We start from the raw sequence: 23,192 nt of genomic DNA, 5'->3' as shown, positions 1-23,192 counted from the left end.
GGAATCAAAGTAAAAAACTGAAAGTATTTCCTACTGAGGAGACTGTAGTAAATGAGGAAATTAGGAAACTTCATAACAAATAAGTCTCCCAAAATGGCCACCAGAGACAAAAGAGCCCAAATGTAGCACAAATATCACCCAGATGTAGCCCAAGTATAGCCCAGTGACAGAATGTCCCAGAGTGTTCTAACAAACAACTAGAGCGCTAACAGTCTTACTTATGACAAAGGTATGGCACACCTGAAGCCATCTTGATTGGAATAAAGTGGTAACACTTAAAACATTTAATTTACAAAGTAACAAAACGAGGGGGTTCATTTTGCCATAGAAATTATGATTAGTGCTGCAGAAAGAAAAATTAGGGCACATTTTGACTTCTCAAATCCTCTTCTATTTCATAAAAACATTCTGACATGCAGACTGAAACATGCACATTGAATACCAGCAGCAGACTTCCCTGGTGAGCAGTAGCTTTACTACAGTGATCTAATGAGCAACTAGAGTGCTAAAATTGAGAATTTATGGCAAATGTGTGACACATCTGAATGCCTTCTTGATGGAACCAAAGTAAAAAACTGAAAGTATTTCCTACTGAGGAGACTGCAGTAAATGAGGAAATTAGGAAACTTCATAACAAATAAATCTCCCAAGATGGCCACCAGAGACAAAAGAGCCCAAATGTAGCCCAAATATCACCCAGATGTAGCCCAAGTATAGCCCAATGACAGAATGTCCCAGAGTGTTCTAACGAACAACTAGAGCGCTAACAGTCTTACTTATGACAAAAGTATGGCACACTTGAAGCCATCTTGATTGGAATAAAGTGGTAACACTTAAAATATTTAATTTAAAAAGGAACACAATGAGGGGGTTCATTTTGCCATAGAAATTATGATTAGTGCTGAAGAAAGAAAAATTAGGGCACATTTTGAGTGACTTCTCAAATCCACTTTTATTTCATAAAAAAATTCTGATATGCAGACTGAAACATGCACTTTTAATACCAGCAGCAGACTTCCGTGGTGAGCAGTAGCTTTACTACAGTGATCTAATGAGCAACTAGAGTGCTACCATTCAGAATTTATGGCAAATGTGTGACATATCTGAATACCTTCTTGATGGAACCAAAGTAAAAAACTGAAAGTATTTCCTACTGAGGAGACTGCAGTAAATGAGTGTGAGAAGTTGGCCTGGCATATGCTGGTCACTAGTTATAGTGGCCACCTTGCACCAGTCCAATTCGACTCTTGTGGTAGATAGGTTTAAGACAACCTTTAAAGAAAGCTATCCTAGTGGTAGCTGTGGAGAGCAGCCTTCAGGCTAAGTCTCTGAGGAATGTAAAGCAGCTTGTTTTACCTTATAATCTCTTGAATTACCAAATGAAAAGACACCACACAGGTATATATATCAAATATATATGTATTTATTTCTAAATATACTCTACTAATCTCTTTATGAGATTAGAGCCAGGTAAACATTCAAAAGATCAACAGTTCTCAATAAATTAAGCACAAATATGGCTGTAGCCCTAGGGGCGTACCAGACCATATACTAAACAAATGGTGTAACAAACTCGACTTGTAAAATGAAGAGGCCTAGGGCCTTGGGAATCGCTGGGGCTTCACTTCTGCAGTGTTAGCAGGTAAGTAATTAGCCCACAGGAGACGCGTGCAGTGTCTAAACACACACGCGGCTTTCCTATACGTTTCAATGGCAAATGTCGCGGTTTGTAAGTTACAGTTTTAGGGCACTTCGCAAAAGTCAACAAGCAAGCAACTTACAGGGTAAGTATTTCGTGGGCCAACACACACTTGGGCACCGGAGTGCACGAGTTACCTCACCCAGGGAAGCCGGGTGCATAGGTGTCCTTTGGTGTCGGGTCGCGATGCTGTTTTCAATGGAGATCACTGAATACTTGCTGCTTGTGACGACTGGAGAGGTGTCCGTTCGAATCCGAAGATGGATTGGAGTTGCAGAAGACCTAGAAATTGAGGGGACAGAGTTCAGAGTCACTTGCCAGTGACCGGTGGCCAGCAAGATGGATGACCACAGCTGTCGCGTCTCTTCAGGTCGATGATGGTGGTTTGTCTCTTCGCTCACGAGGTCCAGGAGGGATCGACGATGACCAGCAGCTGGATTCGGAGGGTACCACGATGTCTGCAGCTGTCGACGGTGTCGGCACCCGGATTGGAGCCAACAAGCCTTGGCAACTGCAAGTCTCGTGTGGAGTGAAGATTGGCAATGGTGCAGACCAGCAAGGTCTGATGGACTTACCCAGCGAGGGTAAGTGAGGGCAGGCCCAGAGCAACCAGGCGAGCCCTTGAAGTCGATGTGGAAGTCTTCAGGTGAGTTACTAGCCAACGGGCAAGCAACCGCGAAGACGCCTTTGCAGGAAAAGTTTAACAACAGCCCACGGTCACTCGGGACGGGGTAGGCCGCTGATTTTTGGTACTAGACCTGCTAGGGACTTGGACAACAAATGGTCCAAAGCACAAATTCGTTGGACGTAGATTAGGGCTTGCACTCGAAATCAGTGCACGGTTCCCTGGTATTGCTGTTCCTCGTCACTCGTGGAGTCCAGATGCCACAGCTTCGCTGGGGACTCAAAATGGCCGTCGAGAGGTCAGGAAATCCGCTTCAGGGGACGCAGGGACTTCGGGCTCCGGCGGCAGCGGTAAAGTTTGCAACCGTTGTCGAAGAGTTTTGGTGCCTGCCAAGCAGGGGAGTCACTCCTTGACTCCAAGGGAGATTCTTCAGTCTTCCAGAGATAGTGGAACGTCGAAGGTCCAGGATTCTTCTTTGTAGAGCGTCGTCCAGGTGTAATCTAAGTTGCATTGGCAAGCTTTGGTATCTTATAGTGAAAAGATGGGAGGGACTAGCTCTATGACCACTCCTCTAGGAGGGTCAGGGTAGTGGGTGGTTGCACCCACTTCCCTTTGTCCAGTCGCGCGCCAGAGCAGGGGCAGGTAGCCCCTGAACCGGTTTGAGCTGGCATATGCACAGAGGAGCCTACTGCTCCCCCAGTGCAGGACTTCAAAGCACTCTAAGAGTGCACCCACCCAGCTCCAATACACTAAATCCTGTCTGGGAGGTGGTGACACCTCCCTGTGACAGGAAACCCTTTGTTGGGCTCCCTCCACTGCGAGTTTCGGTCAGCAGCAGGAGGGCAGCCCGGTGTCTGTGCTGGTGGCATCCATTTTGTGATGCCAGGGCTCTAGAAGATTTCTACCGTGTAGTACAGTGGGTACATGTCGTCCCCTCTAGAAGGGTGGGATCCTACTCTCACACCAGTTACTGGTGTGGGGGTAGGATTCCAAGTTGTTTGACTCCAAACACGACATGTTTTGATGCAGTCATTCCAAAGTTAGCATTTACCGCGAGGTTATAATGTACTTAAGAGTATATGGTTTAACCGCATATACAAACAGTAGCAGAGAATAGACTCTGCCAGCTGCAGAGAGGGGTCCTGCTCAGGCAGAAGCACCCCCTCACATAGTAAACCAAGCACCCTGCCCTTGGGATTGATAGGGCCTACCATAGGGGTGACTGATAGGTTTATATGTGTGTGTATGGTGAGATATAGGAACCTATACCTCAGTGAGGAGTGCTAACACTACCTCACACAGGCTGGTGAATGCTTCCCAGGGGTGGCATAATACATGCTGCAGCCTCTGGTAGGCCTGTGAAGTACCAATGCCCTAGGTACCTAAGGTACCATATACTAGGGGCTCATAAGGTACCACAGTATCCAATCACTAGTGCATCTAATATGCACACCAAGTTGTTTAGAGAGATCAGTTAGACTGGGGTCCTGATTAGCAGGGACCCAGCCAGACTATAGTCAGAAACCAGTGTATATATCAGAAAAAAGTGAGGGCAACACAAGTGCAGATCCTACTCTCCTACACAACCCCCCCCCCCCCCAAACGCAGGGACATTAAACTAACCTTGACCAGTTGAGTCTTCATGTTCTAAGTGGAAATACCTCGAGAGTACATCTGCATTGGCATGTTGTGTCCCAGGTCTATGTTCCAGCGTATAGTCCATCACCTGTAGGGAAATGGACCACCTGAGCAGTTTAGGATTTTCACCTTTCATCTGTTTGAGCCATAGGAGGGGCTTATGGTCAGTCTGAACTATGAAGTGAGTGCCAAACAAGTATGGCCTCAGCTTCTTCAGGGCCCACACCACAGCAAAGGCCTCCCTCTCAATAGCTGACCAACGTTTCTCTCTAGGGGTCAGCCTTCTGCTTATGAAAGCTACTGGCTGGTCTTGGCCTTCATCATTAAGTTGAGACAGTACAGCTCCCACACCCAGCTCTGAAGCATCTGTTTGGACAATGAACTTCTTTTTGTAATCTGGACTCTGTAAGATGGGGGCAGTGCACATTGCCTGCTTGAGGTCATAAAATGCCTTTTGACAGCTAGCTGTCCACTGAACCTTTTTTGGCATTGTCTTGGAGGTCAGATCATTTAAGGGGGTCACTATAGATCCATATCCCTTAACAAACCTCCTGTAATACCCAGTCAGGCCCACGAAAGGCTCTCACCTGTGTCTGGGTGGTTGGAGCTACCCAGTCCAATATGGTCTGGATCTTGCTCTGCAATGGTTGAACCTGGCCTCCACCTACAAGGTGGCCCAGGTACACAACCTGACTCTGCCCTATCTGGCACTTAGTGGCCTTGATAGTGAGGCCTGCTTTCTGCAGGGCCTCCAGTACATTCCTGAGGTGGACCAGGTGATCCTGCCAGGTAGAACTAAATACAGCAATATCATCAAGATATGCTGAGCAATAGGTTTCCATACCAGTCAGAACTTTATTCACCAACCTCTGAAATGTGGCAGGTGCATTCTTCAAACCAAAGGGCATTACCACAAAGTGATAGTGCCCACCAGTGGTCGAAAATGATGTTTTAGCCTTGGCATCATCAGCTAACTTGATTTGCCAATAGCCTGCTGTAAGGTCAAATGTACTGAGATACTTGGCTGAGGCCAAAGTGTCTATTAGTTCATCTGCCCTTGGTATTGGGTAGGTATCAGTCCTGGTGACTGCATTGAGGCCCCTGTAGTCAACACAAAACCTCATCTCTTTCTTACCGCCCTGGGTGTGAGGTTTTGGTACAAGGACTACTGGGCTAGCCCAAGGGCTATCTGAGGGCTCAATAACACCTAGCTCCAACATTTTCTGGACTTCAGTCCTGATACAGTCCCTGACATGGTCAGGTTGCCTGTAGATTTTACTCTTTACAGGCAGACTGTCTCCAGTGTCCACCTCATGGGTGCACCAGGAAGTCTGACTTGGGGTCAGGCTAAACACATGTCTAAACTGATGTAGCACTTGTCTACATTCAGTTTTTTGATGTTCAGTGAGGCTGCTTGCCAAAGCAACACCATCAACTGACCCATCTTCAGGGTTCTGTGAGAGCAGGTCAGGGAGAGGGTCATTCTCCTCCTCCTGGTCCTCATCAGTTGCCATGAGCAAGCTCATGTTAGCCCCGTCCACATATGCCTTAAGTCTGTTAACATGGAGCACCCTAAGGGGGCTCCTAGGAGTGCCAAGATCTACCAAGTAGGTGACCTCTCCCTTCTTTTCAACAATGGTATGGGGGCCACTCCATTTGTCCTGGAGAGCTGCTGGGGCCACAGGCTCCAACACCCACACTTTCTGGCCTGGCTGGTAAACAGTCAAGACAGCCTTTTGGTCATGCCAAGCTTTTTGGAGTTCTTGGCTTGCCTCAAGGTTTTTACTGGCCTTCTTCATGTACTCTGCCATCCTGGAGCGGAGACCAAGTACATAGTCCACTACATCTTGTTTGGGAGGTTTGAGAGGTAACTCCTATCCCTCCTTCACCAGTCATAATGGTCCTCTAACAGGGTGCCCAAACAGAAGTTCAAAAGGGCTGTAGCCAACCCCCTTCTGAGGAACCTACCTGTATGCAAACAGAAGGCAGGGAAGTAAAAGGTCCCATTTTCGCCTAAGCTTCTCTGGGAGTCCTTTAATCATTCCCTTTAGGGTTTTGTTGAATCTCTCAACTAACCCATTGCATTGTGGGTGATAGGGAGTAGTGAATTTGTAGTTTACACCACACTCCTTCCACATTGCAGTTAGATATCCTGACATAAAGTTAGAACCTCTGTCAGAGATGACCTCCTTTGGGAAACCCACTCTGGAGAAAACTCCAATGAGAGCTCTTGCTACCACAGGAGCTGTGGTAGTCCTTAGGGGTATAGATTCTGGATACCTGGTGGCATGATCCACTACCACCAGTATAAATCTGTGCCCAGATGCTGTTGGTGGGTCAAGGGGACCAACAATGTCAATCCCTACCCTTTCAAAGGGAACCCCCACCACAGGTAGTGGTATCAGGGGGGCCTTTGTGGTGCCACCTGTCTTGCCACTGGCTTGACAAGTGACACAGGAGCGACAAAACTCCTTTGTGTCTTCAGACATGTGTGGCCAATGAAAACGTGGTACAAGCCTGTCCCAGGTCTTGTTTTAGCGCAAGTGTTCTGCCAATGGGATATCATGTGCTAGGGTCAAGAGGAACCCCCTAAACTTATGAGGAATTACCAACCTCCTGGTGGCTCCAGGGGTAGGATCTCTAGCCTCAGAATATAGGAGCCCCTCATCCCAATAAACCTTATGGGACCCACTAGCACTCCCAGCAGCCTCAGCAGCAGCCAGCTGTCTGAGGGGTTCAAGAGTGGGGCAGCACTGTTGCTCTTTGCTCAGATCTTCCCTGGAAGGTCCCCCTGCTCCCAAGAACTCAACCTGATCAGGCTCAAGTTCCTCTGGGGCAGTTCCTTATTCAGGCACTGCTTCTCCTCCCTCAGGAGGGGAATCTGAGATCTGAGACAGAGGGGAAGGCCCAGCCTTAACCCTACTGCTCCTCCTCTTGGGTAGCACCTGGTCCATAGTTTCAGGATCCAGAGCTGGTTCAGCTTTATGTATTCTGGCTTGTGACCTGGTCACAGCAAATACCTCTGCAGGTATGCCCAACATCTCAGCATGAGTCCATAATTCTACCTCAGACCAGGCTGAAGTCTCCAGATCATTGCCCAACAAACATTCGACAGGGAGGTCTGCACTGACTACTACCTTTTTGAGGCCAGTTACCCCTCCCCAGGAGAAATTCACAACTGCCAGGCTATGGTTGGTCCTGGTGTTGCTTGCATTGGTTACCTGGTACATTTCACCCAGGATGATCTGTGTAGGGTCCACTAGGTCCTCTGCCACCATGGTGACACTAGCACCTGTTTCCCTAAATGCCAAAGCCTGTTTGCCATTTATGATAGGCTGTTGTTTGTATTTGCCCAGATTACTGGAGCTCACTAGGAAGGACATATCAAGGTCTCCCTCACAAACTAGCATTGCCTGTGTTGGTACTCTGACTAGGCCAGAGTCCACATCAGAACCCAGGGTCAACCCACCTACACCCTTATTCTGAGTATTACCTCCACCACTGGCTGCACTAGGGGGAACAGTTGCCTTAGGGGCTGAAGTGGTGGTGGTTTGGTCTTTGGACTTTGTACAGTCAGAAGTCCAGTGCCCTTTCTGTTTACAGAAATTGCACCAGGGCTTCTTTTGGCCTTTTCCCTTTGCATATTGTGACTCCCCACCAGTTGCAGATTTTTGGGGCCCTTGTGAAGACTTCTGGTCTTTAGATGTATCCCCACCTTTCTCTGAGCCTTTAGGATCTTGCTTCTTAGTGTCACCACCTTGGTTCTGGTTTTCCTGCCTCACCCTGGTTCTGACCCATTTGTCTGCCTTCTTTCCCAATTCTTGGGGAGAGGTCAGATCAGAGTCCACCAGGTACTGATGCAACAACTGGTTCTGGCAATTATTAAGGATCTGTTCTCTCATTATAAGATTATACAATCCCTTAAAATAAGTTACTTTACTACCCACCAGCCAACCTTCTAGAGCCTTGGTTGCACAATCAACAAAGTCAGTCCAATCCTGAGTCTGTGCTTTCTGGGTGTCTCTGAACTTCAACCTGTACTGTTCAGTGGTTAAGCCAAACCCATCTATCAAAGCACTCTTCAGGGCTTCATAATCATTAGCATCCTCTTCTCTAACAGTGAGGAGCTTGTCTCTCCCTTTGTCTGAAAAGGAGAGCCACAAGATTGCTGCCCACTGTTTCTGGGGGACCTGTTTAACTTTACAGGCCCTCTCCATAGCAGTTATCCATTTGTGGATATCATCCCCACTCTGGTAGGAAGGAACAACCTTGGACAGCTTCCTATGGTCTGGAATGTAATCTCTGCCTCTAGGGACACTGTTGCTGCCACCAGGGGTATCTAACCCCTCCTTCTTAGAAGCTCTTTGGAGCTCGAAGGCTTCCCTATCTAAGGCCAATTGCTTGGTTCTGAGGGCAAGCCTAGCTTCCTCATACTGGAGCATCTTGAACCTTCTTTCAGAGGAGGACTCCCTGGGATAGGTGGAGTTCCTCTGTTGAACAAAGTCTCTTCCAGAGTGGTATGAATGGTCAGAGTTCCTTGAGAGGGACCTAGGCCTTTCTCCCACTTTGTCAGTTCTCATAAGGAGAATTCCTCTGTTCTTTTCAGACCCTTCTGGGTCTCGCCCTTCAATCACAGACTCCAGGTCATCTTGATTTTCATCATCAGACCCAGAGCCTATGGCTGACCCACTCCCTGATGCAGACCCACTAGCTCCTAGAGCTTGTTTCAGGTCATCTGCTACTAACAGATCTATCAGGTGTTGTGATGAGGGACTCCTGCCCACCCTCAGTTGTCTTTCAAAGCATAAGGCCTTCAGTTCAGTGTAGGCTATATCTTTGTACTGAGATGGGGTGGACCCACTGGCTCCACCTTGGTGAGACATACTAGTGTTGTGCAGTGATGTACTACCTACACTAGTTTAGGCCTACTGGACCTAGCTTGAGCTGTAGCAAGGGTGTGCTTATCCCTTCACAAACAGCTCTAAGTTCAGTAGAACTTATTGATACTAGCTTGACTTTATATGTACCTTGAGTACCTTTAGTGGTTTTCAGTTAGTAATTCAAATAGAGATTTTCTGGTAAAACAATGGCAAGCTGGAATCCCACACGCTGCCCACCAATGTGAGAAGTTGGCCTGGCATATGCTGGTCACTAGTTATAGTGGCCACCTTGCACCAGTCCAATTCGACTATTGTGGTAGATAGGTTTAAGACAACCTTTAAAGAAAGCTATCCTAGTGGTAGCTGTGGAGAGCAGCCTTCAGGCTAAGTCTCTGAGGAATGTAAAGCAGCTTGTTTTACCTTATAATCCCTTGAATTACCAAATGAAAAGACACCACACAGGTATATATATCAAATATATATGTATTTATTTCTAAATATACTCTACTAATCTCTTTATGAGATTAGAGCCAGGTAAACATTCAAAAGATCAACAGTTCACACTAAATTAAGCACAAATATGGCTGTAGCCCTAGGGGCGTACCAGACCATATACTAAAAAAATGGTGTAACAAACTTGACTTGCAAAATGAAGAGGCCTAGGGCCTTGGGAATCGCTGGGGCTTCACTTCTGCAGTGTTAGCAGGTAAGTAATCAGCCCAAAGGAGACGGGTGCAGTGTCTAAACACACACGCGGGTTTCCTATACGTTTCAATGGCAAATGTCGCGGTTTGTAATTTACAGTTTTAGGGCACTTCGCAAAGGTCAACAAGCAAGCAACTTACAGGGTAAGTATTTCGAGGGCCAACACACACTTGGGCACCGGAGTGCACAAGTTACCTCACCCAGGGAAGCCGGGTGCATAGGTGTCCTTTGGTGTCGGGTCGCGATGCTGTTTTCAATGGAGATCACTGAATACTTGCTGCTTGTGACGACTGGAGAGGTGTCCGTTCAAATCCGAAGATGGATTGGAGTTGCAGAAGACCTAGAAATTGAGGGGACAGAGTTCAGAGTCACTTGCCAGTGATGATGGTGGTTTGTCTCTTCGCTCACGAGGTCCAGGAGGGATCGACGATGACCAGCAGCTGGATTCGGAGGATCCCACGACGTCTGCAGCTGTCGACGGTGTCGGTACCCGGATTGGAGCCAACAAGCCTTGGCAACTGCAAGTCTCGTGTGGAGTGAAGATTGGCAATGGTGCAGACCAGCAAGGTCTGATGAACTTACCCAGCGAGGGTAAGTGAGGGCAGGCCCAGAGCAACCAGGCGAGCCCTTGAAGTCGATGTGGAAGTCTTCAGGTGAGTTACTAGCCAACGGGCAAGCAACCGCGAAGACGCCTTTGCAGGAAAAGTTTAACAACAGCCCACGGTCACTCGGGACGGTGTAGGCCGCTGATTTTTGGTACTAGACCTGCTAGGGACTTGGACAACAAATGGTCCAAAGCACAAATTCGTTGGACGTTGATTAGGGCTTGCACTCGAAATCAGTGCACGGTTCCCTGGTATTGCTGTTCCTCGTCACTCGTGGGGTCCAGATGCCACAGCTTCGCTGGGGACTCAAAATGGCCGTCGAGAGGTCAGGAAATCCGCTTCAGGGGACACAGGGACTTCGGGCTCCGGCGGGAGCGGTAAAGTTTGCAACCGTTGTAGAGAGTTTTGGTGCCTGCCAAGCAGGGGAGTCACTCCTTGACTCCAAGGGAGATTCTTCAGTCTTCCAGAGATAGTGGAACGTCGAAGGGCCAGGATTCTTCTTTGTAGAGCGTCGTCCAGGTGTAATCTAAGTTGCATTGGCAAGCTTTGGTATCTTATAGTGAAAAGATGGGAGGGACTAGCTCTATGACCACTCCTCTAGGAGGGTCAGGGTAGTGGATGGTTACACCCACTTCCCTTTGTCCAGTTTCGCGCCAGAGCAGGGGCAGGTAGCCCCTGAACCGGTTTGAGCTGGCATATGCACAGAGGAGCCTACTGCTCCCCTAGTGCAGGACTTCAAAGCACTCTAAGAGTGCACCCACCCAGCTCCAATACACTAAATCCTGTCTGGGAGGTGGTGACACCTCCCTGTGACAGGAAACCCTTTGTTGGGCTCCCTCCACTGCGAGTTTCGGTCAGCAGCAGGAGGGCAGCCCGGTGTCTGTGCTGGTGGCATCCATTTTGTGATGCCAGGGCTCTAGAAGATTTCTACCGTGTAGTACAGTGGGTACATGTCGTCCCCTCTAGAAGGGTGGGATCCTACTCCCACACCAGTTACTGGTGTGGGGGTAGTATTCCAAGTTGTTTGACACCAAACACGACATGTTTTGATGCAGTCATTTCAAAGTTAGCATTTACCGCGAGGTTATAATGCACTTAAGAGTATATGGTTTAACCGCATCCACAAACAGTAGCAGAGAATAGACTCTGCCAGCTGCAGAGGGGTCCTGCTCAGGCAGAAGCACCCCCTCACATAGTAAACCAAGCACCCTGCCCTTGGGATTGATAGGGCCTACCATAGGGGTGACTGATAGGTTTATATGTGTGTGTATGGTGAGATATAGGAACCTATACCTCAGTGAGGAGTGCTAACACTACCTCACACAGGCTGCAGTAGCAGGTCTGTGGTGTCAGATTGTGAATGCTTCCCAGGGGTGGCATAATACATGCTGCAGCCCCTGGTAGGCCTGTGAAGTACCAATGCCCTAGGTACCTAAGGTACCGTATACTAGGGGCTCATAAGGTACCACAGTATCCAATCACTAGTGCATCTAATATGCACACCAAGTTGTTTAGAGAGATCAGTTAGACTGGGGCCCTGATTAGCAGGGACCCAGCCAGACTATAGTCAGAAACCAGTGTATATATCAGAAAAAAAGTGGGGGCAACACAAGTGCAGATCCTACTCTCCTACAATGAGGAAATTAGGAAACTTCATAACAAATAAATCTCCCAAGATGGCCACCAGAGACAAAAGAGACCAAATGTAGCCCAAATATCACCCAGATGTAGCCCACGTGTAGCCCAATGACAGAAGTGTGCAAAACACTTATTATTTGTGTATTTGCAGTTTTATATAGTACAGACTTGTCAGGTATTGGAGTGCTTTACATGAGCATTGGTTACATCACACAAGATCAAATTCATTTTGGTTGTAGACATGGGGAGATTAAGTGATTTGACCAGAATCACAGAATGTTGAGCTGAAGCAGAAACTCCAACCTGGTTCCCCAGTTGCAAAGTCTGCAGCTCTGGAAGTAACACCACATCCTCTCTCCTAGGTGTAACATTTAATCAAGTGGTCAACTGGATAAAAAAACCTAAAGATTACAAATAATTTAAAAGTTCTTTGTCGCTATTTGAAAACTCAGAAAATCTGTCCTCATTTGAGTTTTTTAGAGCACAAACCATAATTTTGATGCAAATAAGACCCTCTCATATATGTAATTTCTAAAGGAAATGCTCTAGGTATTACAGTTTTGATTACATCAAGATTACGTCAGGCGTTCCACACTTTTGTAATAAATATAGAATGTTAGCAATCTAGTTGTTCATTGGGATACTGTTGTGAGGCAGAGGCCAGGGGCACGGACTCTGACAATTGAAGGCAGGTAGGAGAGTGCAGAGGCAACAATTTGACCACACTGGGCAGGCAGGAAGGGCAGTGGCAGCACAACAGACTATGGAGGGCAGTGGAAAGGGGGGCAGGGGCAACAAACCAACAATACAGGACTGGCAAGAGAGGGTGTGGCAATATAATAGACCATTGTGGGCAGAAGGAAGAGGCAGTGGTAGTACAACCATACATGCCAACAGACCCGTTTCAGCCAGAAAATGTCCAATGTTTTTAAGCTCAAATTGGCTTTATTTGATCTGTCTCCTGTCTACAATCTCCTCTTTTTCAATGTAACTCAAAGGGGAAAATCAATACCCCAGTTGTTTTTCAAAATCTCCCTCTTACCAAGTTCAAAATGTTCGCAAGTATGGTACATTGGATCATGGTAGGCAGGAGGAATTGGGGTAGGGACATGGACTCGGATAACAGAGGACAGGAGGGACATGGAGAGGTGCACCAAACTGACCATACAGGGCAGGCATCAGGGTTTGCAGCAGCACAATACACCACACAGGGCATGCGGGACGGGAGTGCAGCACAACAATCCATAGAAATCAATAGGGAGGGGACAGGACCATGCACATGGACAACAGAGAACAGAGGGGAAAGAGGCAATGGTAGCTAGCTGACCATAATGGACAGACAGGAGAGAAAGCTGCAGCATAACAGACCATAAAGGGCAGGAGGGACGGATCAGGGGCATTACAATGGAACAGACAAGCCAGGAGGGAGGGAACAGGGGTCTGCACATGGAAACAGAGGGCTGGGGGCAAGGGGGCAGGGCAGGAGCAGCAAGATGACCATGGAGGTCAGGCAGGATGGGCACTATAAACAAGATACACCATGGAAAGCAACAGTGAGACTATGATGGCATACACACAGACCATGGAGGGAAGGTGGGAGGGGGTCAGGAGCAGCTAGCTGACCACACAGGGAAGGTGGGAGGGGCCATGGCAGCACAGAAGACCATGCATGGCAAGCGGGAGGGTTAGTGGCAGCACAATGGCTATGATGGGCAAGAAGGAGGGTGCAGGGGCATGCACAAAGGACCATGGAGGATAGAAGGGAGGGTCAGGACCTGGGCACAGACAAGAGAGTTCAGGGGAAGGGGCCTCACAACAGACCGCGCGGGGCAGGCAGGAGGAGCAGTTGCAGCACAACAGACCAGGGAGGGCAGAAGGGCGTGGCAGTAAAATGGACCATGGAGGACAGGAGGAAGGGGATAGGGGCATGGCATGTGGACAGGCAGGGTGGAGGTGGCAGGGACAGGTTACAGTCATCTGACAATGCTAGGCAGGTGGGAGAGGAGTGGCAGCTCTACAGAACACTCAGAGTAGATAGGAGTGGCAGGTCCATGGAACATGGTTGGCAAAAAGGATGGAGCAGGGGCATGCACAAAGACATCTGAGGGCAAGGGGAAGGAGAATAGGGGCAGCAAGCTAAACACAGAGGCTAAGCAGGAGGTCAATGATGGGCCATAGAATTGGGCAGTGGAGGGCAGGAGGAGTGAACTGGTACATCATGCTAAATGGAGGGCAGTGGCAGCACATCAGACCATGCATGGCAAGAGGGAGGAGGCTAGTCCGTGGGTTCAGACAACAGAGGATAGGGAGGAGGGGGATGGGGCAGCAAGCTAACTGTTCAGAGAAGGTGGGTATTAGGAACTTTTTTGTTTTTAAAATGTGTGTCTGTGCGAACTACTTAAAATATGAACAAGTATGCAGCATAATCTCACTTTTATTCAGGAAGAAGAGGACGTTTGTGACTCCGGGCTCACTTGGCAGAAACACCCCCTGACCCTCCACCCCCCATCGCAAAATGTAATGCCCGTGAAAAGGGTAGGTGGACGCAGTGTTATATAGAACATAGTCCTGAGAGCATGATTGTAAATGAAAACTAGATATAGTATATGGTATAAACTATGCACCAAAAAGTGTGATATAAGATGAACCGGGCGTGAAATATAATATGCAATACATTGTGCGCAATGACAGATTCATTGGAGAGCGCGAGATAGCACAGGCACTAGCGCGTGCTATGCGATATGCGCCTTGGAGTGTAATATGCACAGGGCAGTGTTGTGTAACCTAACTAGTCTCTAAAGTTGTATTATAAAATATGTGCTGGGGAGTGTAACGTTGCATATGCACTGTGACAAAGATATGGATCCCAGATTGTAATATGTATGGCATAGCGCTGTGCGTTATAACATAGGCATCGAGAAAGGCACGTTAGATGGGGCAATATAACCTGTGCGAAGGCAAGTGTGGCATGACATATTCACGGGGTGGTGTTACAGTGCACATGGGCTAGAGAGTGTCATAGCATACGCACTAGCTGGTGGAATACAACACAGAGGTGTGAGGCACTCGGCGGGCACTGGTGGGTGTAACACAGCATTGGGCTCAGCCAGGAGCACCCTGTGACTCTCAAGTGAGGTTTGTCTCCTTTCCACAGAGTAAAATAAAAAGTATTACACATCCGGCGGTGGATGTGTGTTTTATTAACAGTGAGGGGGGTTTCTTGCATAGTTTGGTCGAATTTTTGTCGAATCCCCTTTGAATGGCTTGGTGTGCGTCTGTATTAAATGTGCCCGTCAATAGCTACCCATGTTTGTATAAATAAACGACAAGGGTGTCTACTTGGAGAGTACCCACCGGCGGGGGCACCAGGATTAGACACGGTGGGGCGTCAGACACGTCAGAGCTTCGCTAGCGGTGTAAATACATTCCACGTGGATTCATTGTATGCATAGTCGCCTTTTAATGAATATCACGCAAATCATCATGGTGATAGGTACATACGGTTTGTCCAGCATATCCTAGGTGTTTCTATAAATATATATTTTTTAAAATAATAAAAAACAAAGGCCGGCCCCGGGGGATGGGGTCCGCGGGGCCATAAGTGTCCTGAGGAGGGGGACAACGCAGCCCCCCTCCTAAAGATTTTTTTTTAAAAAGGCCATGACCCGGGGTTGGGGTCCCCGGGCCGATTAAGGCCTTGGTATGTCCAAATTAATTTTTTTCAACAAAAGAAATTAGGGTGCAGGTCCTGGGGGATGGGGTCCCCAGGGCCAATAAATTAGAAAAAGAAGGGGAGTCACACATCCCTCCTTCTTAAAAAATAAAATAAATAAAAGACCGGCATTGCGCCGTAGGCCACGCCCCCTCCTTGCAGCACTCTGCAAACGCGCCCCCTGGCCAATTGTAAGTTGGGGAATTAATTCCCCTTCAATACTGAGGGTCCCTGAGGGCCAACTAGCCCAACAGGTATCTCCAGTATGCGCCAGGGAGCTGCGTTGCAGACAGGTGTTCTGAGGCCACGCCCCTTTTTACACCACTATGCAACGCAGCTCTGTGGCGCTTACTGGAGGTACCTAGTGGGCTAGTTTGACCCTAGGGGCCCTTAGGATTCAAGGGGACTTAATCTCTCAACTTAGATAGGCCACAGGGCGCGTTTACACAGTGGTGAAGGGAGGGGACGGGGCCTGAGGTGACTTGTGCAAACACGCCCTGTGGCGCGTTTTAAGTTGGGGAAATAATTCCCTTTCAATCCTGGGGGACCCTGGGGGCCAACTAGCCCACCAGGTGCTTCCAGTAAGCGCCACTGCTCTGCGTTGCAGAAAGGTGGTGCAGGCCGTGCCCCTTTTTACACCTCTCTGCAACGCAGCTCTGTGGCACTTACTGGAGGTACCTAGTGGTCTAGTTGGACCCTAGGGACCCTCAGGATTCAAGGGGACTTAATCTCTCAACTCAGAACGGCCACAGGGCGCGTTTACACAGTGGGGAAGGGAGGGGACGGGGCATGAGGTGACGTGTTCAAACACGCCCTGTGGTGCGTTTTAAGAGGTAGTTTTAATCCCCTGCCCTATTATATACTAGGGGCTTACAGAGGAGGTCATGCTAATCACAGGGGGACCCCAACGCATAATGTTCCCTAGTGTATGTAGGTGTTTTCACTGTATTCTGAGTGTCTTTTAACATAGCACTGGCTCTAGGACTGGTTAGTCAGACTCAGTTACCACCAGTATCCGTCTGAAAAAGTTGAGGGTACAGGATGATTTTGCAACAAGGCTTCTTTCTGCTCTTCTTTTTGTTCTTTCTGCACGTTATCCTTCTTCCTGCACTTTTCTTCGTCTTTGAGGACTTCTGTTGCTTCTTTCTGCACTTCTTTTTTTTCTTTCTGTGCATTTTTTCTTCTTTCTTCACATGTCCTATCTCTGTAGGCATAGTTAGAAATTAGCATTTAAAAAACCTTTGAAATTCACAGAAAAAACCATAGGTTTCAGGCACGTTATAGTTAGGAATTATCATTTAAAGAACCTCAGAAATTCACTGAAAAAACCATAGGTTTCAGGGGTGTTATAGTTAGCTGGACTTTTCACTCGTACAAAACCATTGAAATTCCCCTGTTATAGTTAGTTCAGCTAACTATAACTCGCGCGCCCGCAATGCACTGCTGATGACGTCACATATTACATCACTCATGACATGGTCAGTGACATCACTCATGACATCACTGATGACATCTCAAATGACATCACTGATGACATCATCCTTGTGATAGAGTGGCAGACCTCCTCTCACCCTAATATAACCTTTGATACACACATTCAAAAATAGAGACTAAACTTTTCAAAACAATGGACATACCAATACCAGTTACAACAACCTCTTCAGTAATTCTAAGATCCACATACACATCCACTCATTCACCAACAGTCCTATACAGTCACTCATACATGTATTCACTCATCATATGTACTCATACACCTATACATCCTGTTACACAATGCCACTCATCCATAGAGTTACTCACACACATAGTCACTCATGCTAATAAAGAATCAAACATACATTTATTTGCATATACAGTTATACACACACCACCACACTTACTTCTACGGAAACTTACACATACTTAGTCTTTTAAACAATCACTTATAGAAACACATACTTATTCATACAGGAACTCTTTCAATCTCTCACTCTCACATATACTCACTTATAGACACCAATAGTCACATATACTAGTTTAAAACATATGTAGTTACTCATAAAGACACTATTGAGACAGTCATTCACTCACTAACACACCCATACACACACTCATCCACCCATACAGTCCTGCACTCATGCTTCAATGTGTCTTCAACACATACAAAGAGTGAGTCACTCATTCATGCACCTATGCACTACGTAATACCCCCCCATCGAACCATACGGACACTCAGACACTCATACTGATACTCAAAAAACCAACTAATAACCTATATAGACTACTCACCAACCCATGCAGCCACTTATACACAAAGTGAGAGACTGATACAGATATTTACATATTTAAACATTACTCACTAAGCCATGTATTCACTATGATACACTTAATCAGTCAGTTACACAATCAATTTTTCAAAAACAAATCATCCATTTAAACACTTATATACCCATTTATTCTTCTATCGACCTTGAGGTATACATATATAAAACATATTTAATTTTCAGAAAAACACACATTCACTGGATGATGTCATCAGTGATGTCATTTGAGATGTCATCAATGATGTCATGAGTGATGTCACTGACCATGTCATGAGTGATGTAATATGTGACGTCATCAGCAGTGCATTGCGGGCGCGCGAGTTATAGTTAGCTGAACTAACTATAACGGGGGAATTTCGATGGTTTTGTACAAGTGAAATGTCCAGCTAACTATAACACCCCTGAAACCTATGGTTTTTTCAGTGAATTTCTGAGGTTTTTTAAATGCTAATTCCTAACTATAACGTGCCTGAAACCTATGGTTTTTTCTGTGAATATAGATATATATATATATATATATATACACATACATACATACATACATACACACAAATCCTTGGGTCCAAGAAACACTCTGTACCCGTGCTGGAAAAGACAGGAGTGATTCTTCAGCTCGTCGCCAGTATTAAAATTGTCCAGACTCCAATTATGAATTAAAAGCAGATTTATTTCAGCATGGCAAAATCGGTCCATCCAAGTCAAGCTCCAGATTAGGGGTGGGCGGAATTTGCGTAATCACGTTACGCAAATCTCCGCGAAATGGTAAAAAATCTCCGCGAACACGCAGAAATTCCGCGAACACACGGAATTGCTTGTTCGCGATCCTTTTTCCTGTTCGCGATCACTGTTTGCGTGCTCGGGGTGAAATATCTCGCGAACACGCATATTGAGAACGCCAACAAGCCAAACATTTCGCGAAGTCGCTGAACGCAGATTTTTGGTCAATTTCGTGTTCTCCGCGGAACGCGAAATTACCCAAATTCCGCAAATTCTGCGAGCGGAACGGATTTTACCGCCCAGGCCTACTCCAGATGCAACTGGGCAACAGTAGAGAACCTAACAGTCAGCAACCATGCAGAATGCCTGATGAAAGTAATTATGTAGCTGGACATCTCGACTGGCCAGTGTCCACTTCATACCTTAAAATGGCTGCTCCACACTTACAAAGCCCAGAGAATGGAGTCTGGGGTTTGTAGGGGTCACACTGCTCCTGCAGGGGTACTCACACACTTGGAACCATGCACCCTGCCTTTGCACTGAAGGGCCTACCTTAGGGGTGACTTATAGGTTTAAATGGCAGTGACCGGGATATAAGGGAAACCCTATATCTAAGTGAAAAGTGCGTGCAGCATTTCAAGCAGACTGCGATAGCAGCTCTGCAGACACAGTTTGCTGGACTCCCATAGGTGTCACAATACATGCTGCAGCGCCTGGGGAGACCCCTGGTGTACCAATGTCCTGGGTACCTCAGTTCCATTTACTAGGGGCTACAGTGGTACCCCAGTATGCCAATTGTTAGTTGTACAAAGTACCACCAAATTTAGAGGAAAGAGCACAGCACTGGGGTCCTGGTGAGCCGGATCCCAGTGAATTGCAGTCAAAACACACTGAGCCCAGGCACAGGGTGGGGTATCTATGCCAGAAAGATCTTAGTCTCCTACAATCTCCATGTTTTATACTTGTAGCTACGGACAAGAAAGAATGAAGCTCACGTTACAGCGCTGGGGAATTGAAGAAAAGCCATGTTTTGTACAAAAAGAGAGAAAAAGCAGTGGATGTTGTGCCACATCACTATGATTAGTTTCTGGTGTCATGTGATTAATGACATATTACAGGTGTTCGTGGGAGCTGTAGTTTATTTGTTTTGTTGCTGTGAGTTATTCAGTAAAGAAAGTTGAGCATAATCGTCACCTCTGTGTCCTTAATAGAATTGAAATTTTCCTTTACGTTTGCTAAATGTATCATTTTTCCCTGCAGGACCACAGTTGCGAACTTCATGGCTCCCAAAGTGCTGAACTCTGAAAATATCAGCCCTGTGCTCAGAATCAGTCAGCTGGATGCTCTTGAGCTCAGCAAAGCTCTGGAGCACCTGGTTTGGTCGCAGTTCACTCGGTGTTTTCATGGGTTTAAGCCAGGTTTGCTGTCTCGCGTGGAGCCAGAGCTGAAATCCTTGTTCTGGATCTTTCTGTGGAGATTCACAGTTTACTCCAAGAACGCCACGGTGGGTCAGACCCTCATGGACATCAAGTACAGAAATGCTCTCATTCAAACTCAAAAGTATCAGCCTTTGAATTCACAGCAGAAATTATGGTATCTGATCTGCACTGTGGGCGGGCGATGGTTGGAAGAAAGATCTCACGATTTGTTCAGTAACCATCCGTTTGGATCAGCCTTCAGCAAAACTAAAATTATTGTCAGTTTGACAGCTGGCCTTCTCAAGCTAAGTGGACTGCTGAACTTTCTGGTTTTCCTTCAAAATGGAAATTTTGCAACACTGACAGAGCGACTTCTAGGAATAAGATCTGTTTTCTGTAGGCCTCAGAGTGTCCGTCAAGTAGGATTTGAACACATGAACAGAGAACTGTTATGGCACGGCTTCGCTGAATTTCTTATTTTTCTCTTGCCTCTCATTAATGTTCAAAGACTTAAAACAAGATTATTTTCTTGCTTCAAGCCTCATCTAAGTGCTTTTCCTAATTCTGAATCTGTTTCTGTGCATAGTAAAGAATGTTCTCTTTGCGGTGAGTGGCCCACCATGCCTCACACCATAGGCTGTACACATGTGTTCTGTTATCATTGTGTTAAAAGTAACTATTTGTTTGATATGTACTTCACATGTCCTAAATGTGGGTGTGAAGTGCAGAGTCTACAGCCAGTAGAATTTAAGGTTGACCTCAGTGAAATTCAACCACTGTAGAAGTTCCTATTTGCAAGAAATGTCTGGTCCAGGATGAACACAGTGTGGAGAATAACTATCGTAGCTAAGATGAAAGCGTATCAGCAAGATTTGCACTGAATTGTGTCAATTATAGTAAAATGATTGCCTTTTACTGAAGGCATGAATTCTGATTTTCATGGTATGTATGGAAAAGCAAACCCAAATATTTAATAGGATATCAATGCTTCTATGATTATTGTATAATGTGCTCGGATAGATATAATATATCTTTTTGTAAGGTGTATCTGTCTTTCCTTGGATTCCTTGTTCCCAAATATTATATGTCTGGTTCAAGTGCAGGGCACCAGTTCAGAAAATCCCTGCAGAGAACTGAAAAGACAATTCGTGTCAGACTTCAACCCGAATCAAAACAATTAATGCTTTTGTGAATATTGTGCAATGTGCTTAGATAGACATATTACATATTTTTTTTATAATCCATGGGATTCTGCAATTCCTGTATAAAAACCTGTTTCTAATTTCTTTACATTTGGCAATCCAGTCGCAGATTATAAAGAAAAGACGTCGGAAATCAACTTTGATAACTTATTACAGTTGAGTTCTGACATCACAATACCTGCTGCCAGAGCCATCAGGCGAGGAGACGGGCAGGTCAGGTCACCGAGCTTAATTAAAGCAAGTGTTTATAGAACAAACATGAGCATGGCTTTCCTTTCTCTCTGCTCTGTTTTTCTAGGTGTGCAGTGACAACCGGAAAGGAGACATGTACGGCAACATGTTTATTTTTTGCACTCCTTGGGTAATTATGGAAATGTTCAAATCTTTCTGCATTTTTCAACACATTCTGAGCTACTGATCTATTTATTTTTTACTTGTATTAAACTTATTCTGATATCCAACACAGTGGCTCTCCTCATTCTCAGCATGTTGTTGAAGTGTTGGGCAGTATTGGAATCACATTTTCTGTCTCGTGCTCAGGAAAAAACCACCCAAAGCATTATGGGATTTTCTAAGACTTGAAAGTGGAGAAGGGACCATGTCATAAGGCACAGTTTACCTTTTCTTTGTTCATGGCATGTTAAAATAAATACATATATATATATATAGATAGATAGATAGATAGATAGATAGATAGATAGATAGATAGATAGATGGATAGATATAGATATAGAAATAGGATTTTTGGTAGGCTAGGGCGTGGGCCAAAGCCAGGCAAAAACCACCCCTCTAGTCAGGATAAGAGAGTTACACTTCTAAAATAACCCCTGCTCACCCCTCTTGGTAGCTTGGCACGAGCAGCCAGGCTTATCTTAGAGGCAGCGTGTAAAGCACTTGCACATAACCAACAGAAATACAGTGTACGCACTACAAAAAGACACCACAGCAGTTTAGAAAAATATCCAATATTTTTATAAAATTAAGACAAGACCAAAAACGATAAAAATCCAAACTACTATACTTAAAAGTTCACAGTTCAAAAAATCCGCTGAGTAAAAAGTGTTCCTTGTAGGGATAGCTCCGTCCGGGCTACCACGGCGTCGTGAACAGCAAAATGCAACAGTTTTGGCTGGTCGTGGGGTTACGGGCCAGCTACGGTGTCGGAAAGTCCCGCAAAACAATACCTGTTAGAAATGCAGGGCGTCGAGGCCCTTGAAGTCACTCGTGTTGCGGGTCGAGCTCCTCTCTGGTGGAATCAGGAGCGCTGGCGCCGGCAGGCGTCGGGTGCGGTGCCCCCAGGTCCAATACGAGAAGCGGCTCGGTGGTGGCGTTGGATGACGTTGTCGGTGAGACCAGGGTCAAGGTACGAGAGGAAGGCGTTGCTCGTCACGATGCTAGCAGGTCACGGTGCAAGCAGCGGCGTCGTCGTTGCTGGAGCGCTGTCGTTGCCTGATGAACTGGAGTCGATGGCGTTGGTAGGCCAAGGCTGCGGTGCGGGATGAGGGCGGTGCGTCGTGTGAGTCACGAGCGGGGCCCTCGAACCACGGTGCAAGCAGCGGCGTCAATTTCGGCGGGAAGAGTCAGCGTCAGGCCGGCCAGGGCGACCTCGTAAAGCAAGGCGGTGCGGAGTGCGGTGCCCACAGGTTGCGGTGTGAGCAGCGGCTCGGTGGAGGTGTCGGTGAGACCAGGGTCGCGGCATTATGGCGGTGCCAAAGCTTAGGCGTGAAGCAAGGCGGTGCAGAGTGCGGTGCCCACAGGTTGCGGTGCGAGCAGTGGCCCGGTGGCGGTGTCAACAGGTGGTGTCAGTGAGACCAGGGTTGCGGTGCGGGGCTGCGGCGGTGCCCTCTGCGGTGCCTTCAGGACACGGAGTAGGCAGTGGCGTCATAGACGTTGTCGAGTTGGTGTTCTTTGGGTTGCAGCACAAAACACACAGTCCCCAGTGCTGCGGGTCGAAGAACTTGAAGTCTTTGCTGTTCCTGAGACTTCATGAACAGGGGGCAAGCTCTACCTCAAAATTAGGTTGCAGAAAGTCCAGTCCAGGCCTTTC

General features: G+C 46.8%; 1 protein-coding gene across 1 annotated transcript in view; it reads left to right on the top strand.

Annotated features, from left to right (window-relative positions):
- LOC146869002 (peroxisome biogenesis factor 2-like) overlaps positions 1-21,606 on the top strand; it is a 115,299-nt gene extending 93,693 nt beyond the window's left edge. The window contains exon 2 of the mRNA XM_085614135.1: positions 19,786-21,606. Coding sequence (XP_085470261.1) covers positions 19,805-20,725 — 921 coding nt within the window. The 5' untranslated portion in view covers positions 19,786-19,804 and the 3' untranslated portion in view covers positions 20,726-21,606. The remainder of the gene's footprint in view (positions 1-19,785) is intronic.
- Positions 21,607-23,192: the final 1,586 nt, after the last annotated feature.

The sequence above is a fragment of the Triturus cristatus genome, chromosome 1_2, assembly GCF_964204655.1.
Source record: "Triturus cristatus chromosome 1_2, aTriCri1.1, whole genome shotgun sequence".
Classification (NCBI taxonomy): domain Eukaryota; kingdom Metazoa; phylum Chordata; class Amphibia; order Caudata; family Salamandridae; genus Triturus; species Triturus cristatus.
The sequence above is the reverse complement of the archived record's forward strand: the minus strand, read 5'-3'. Positions and strand labels throughout refer to the sequence as shown.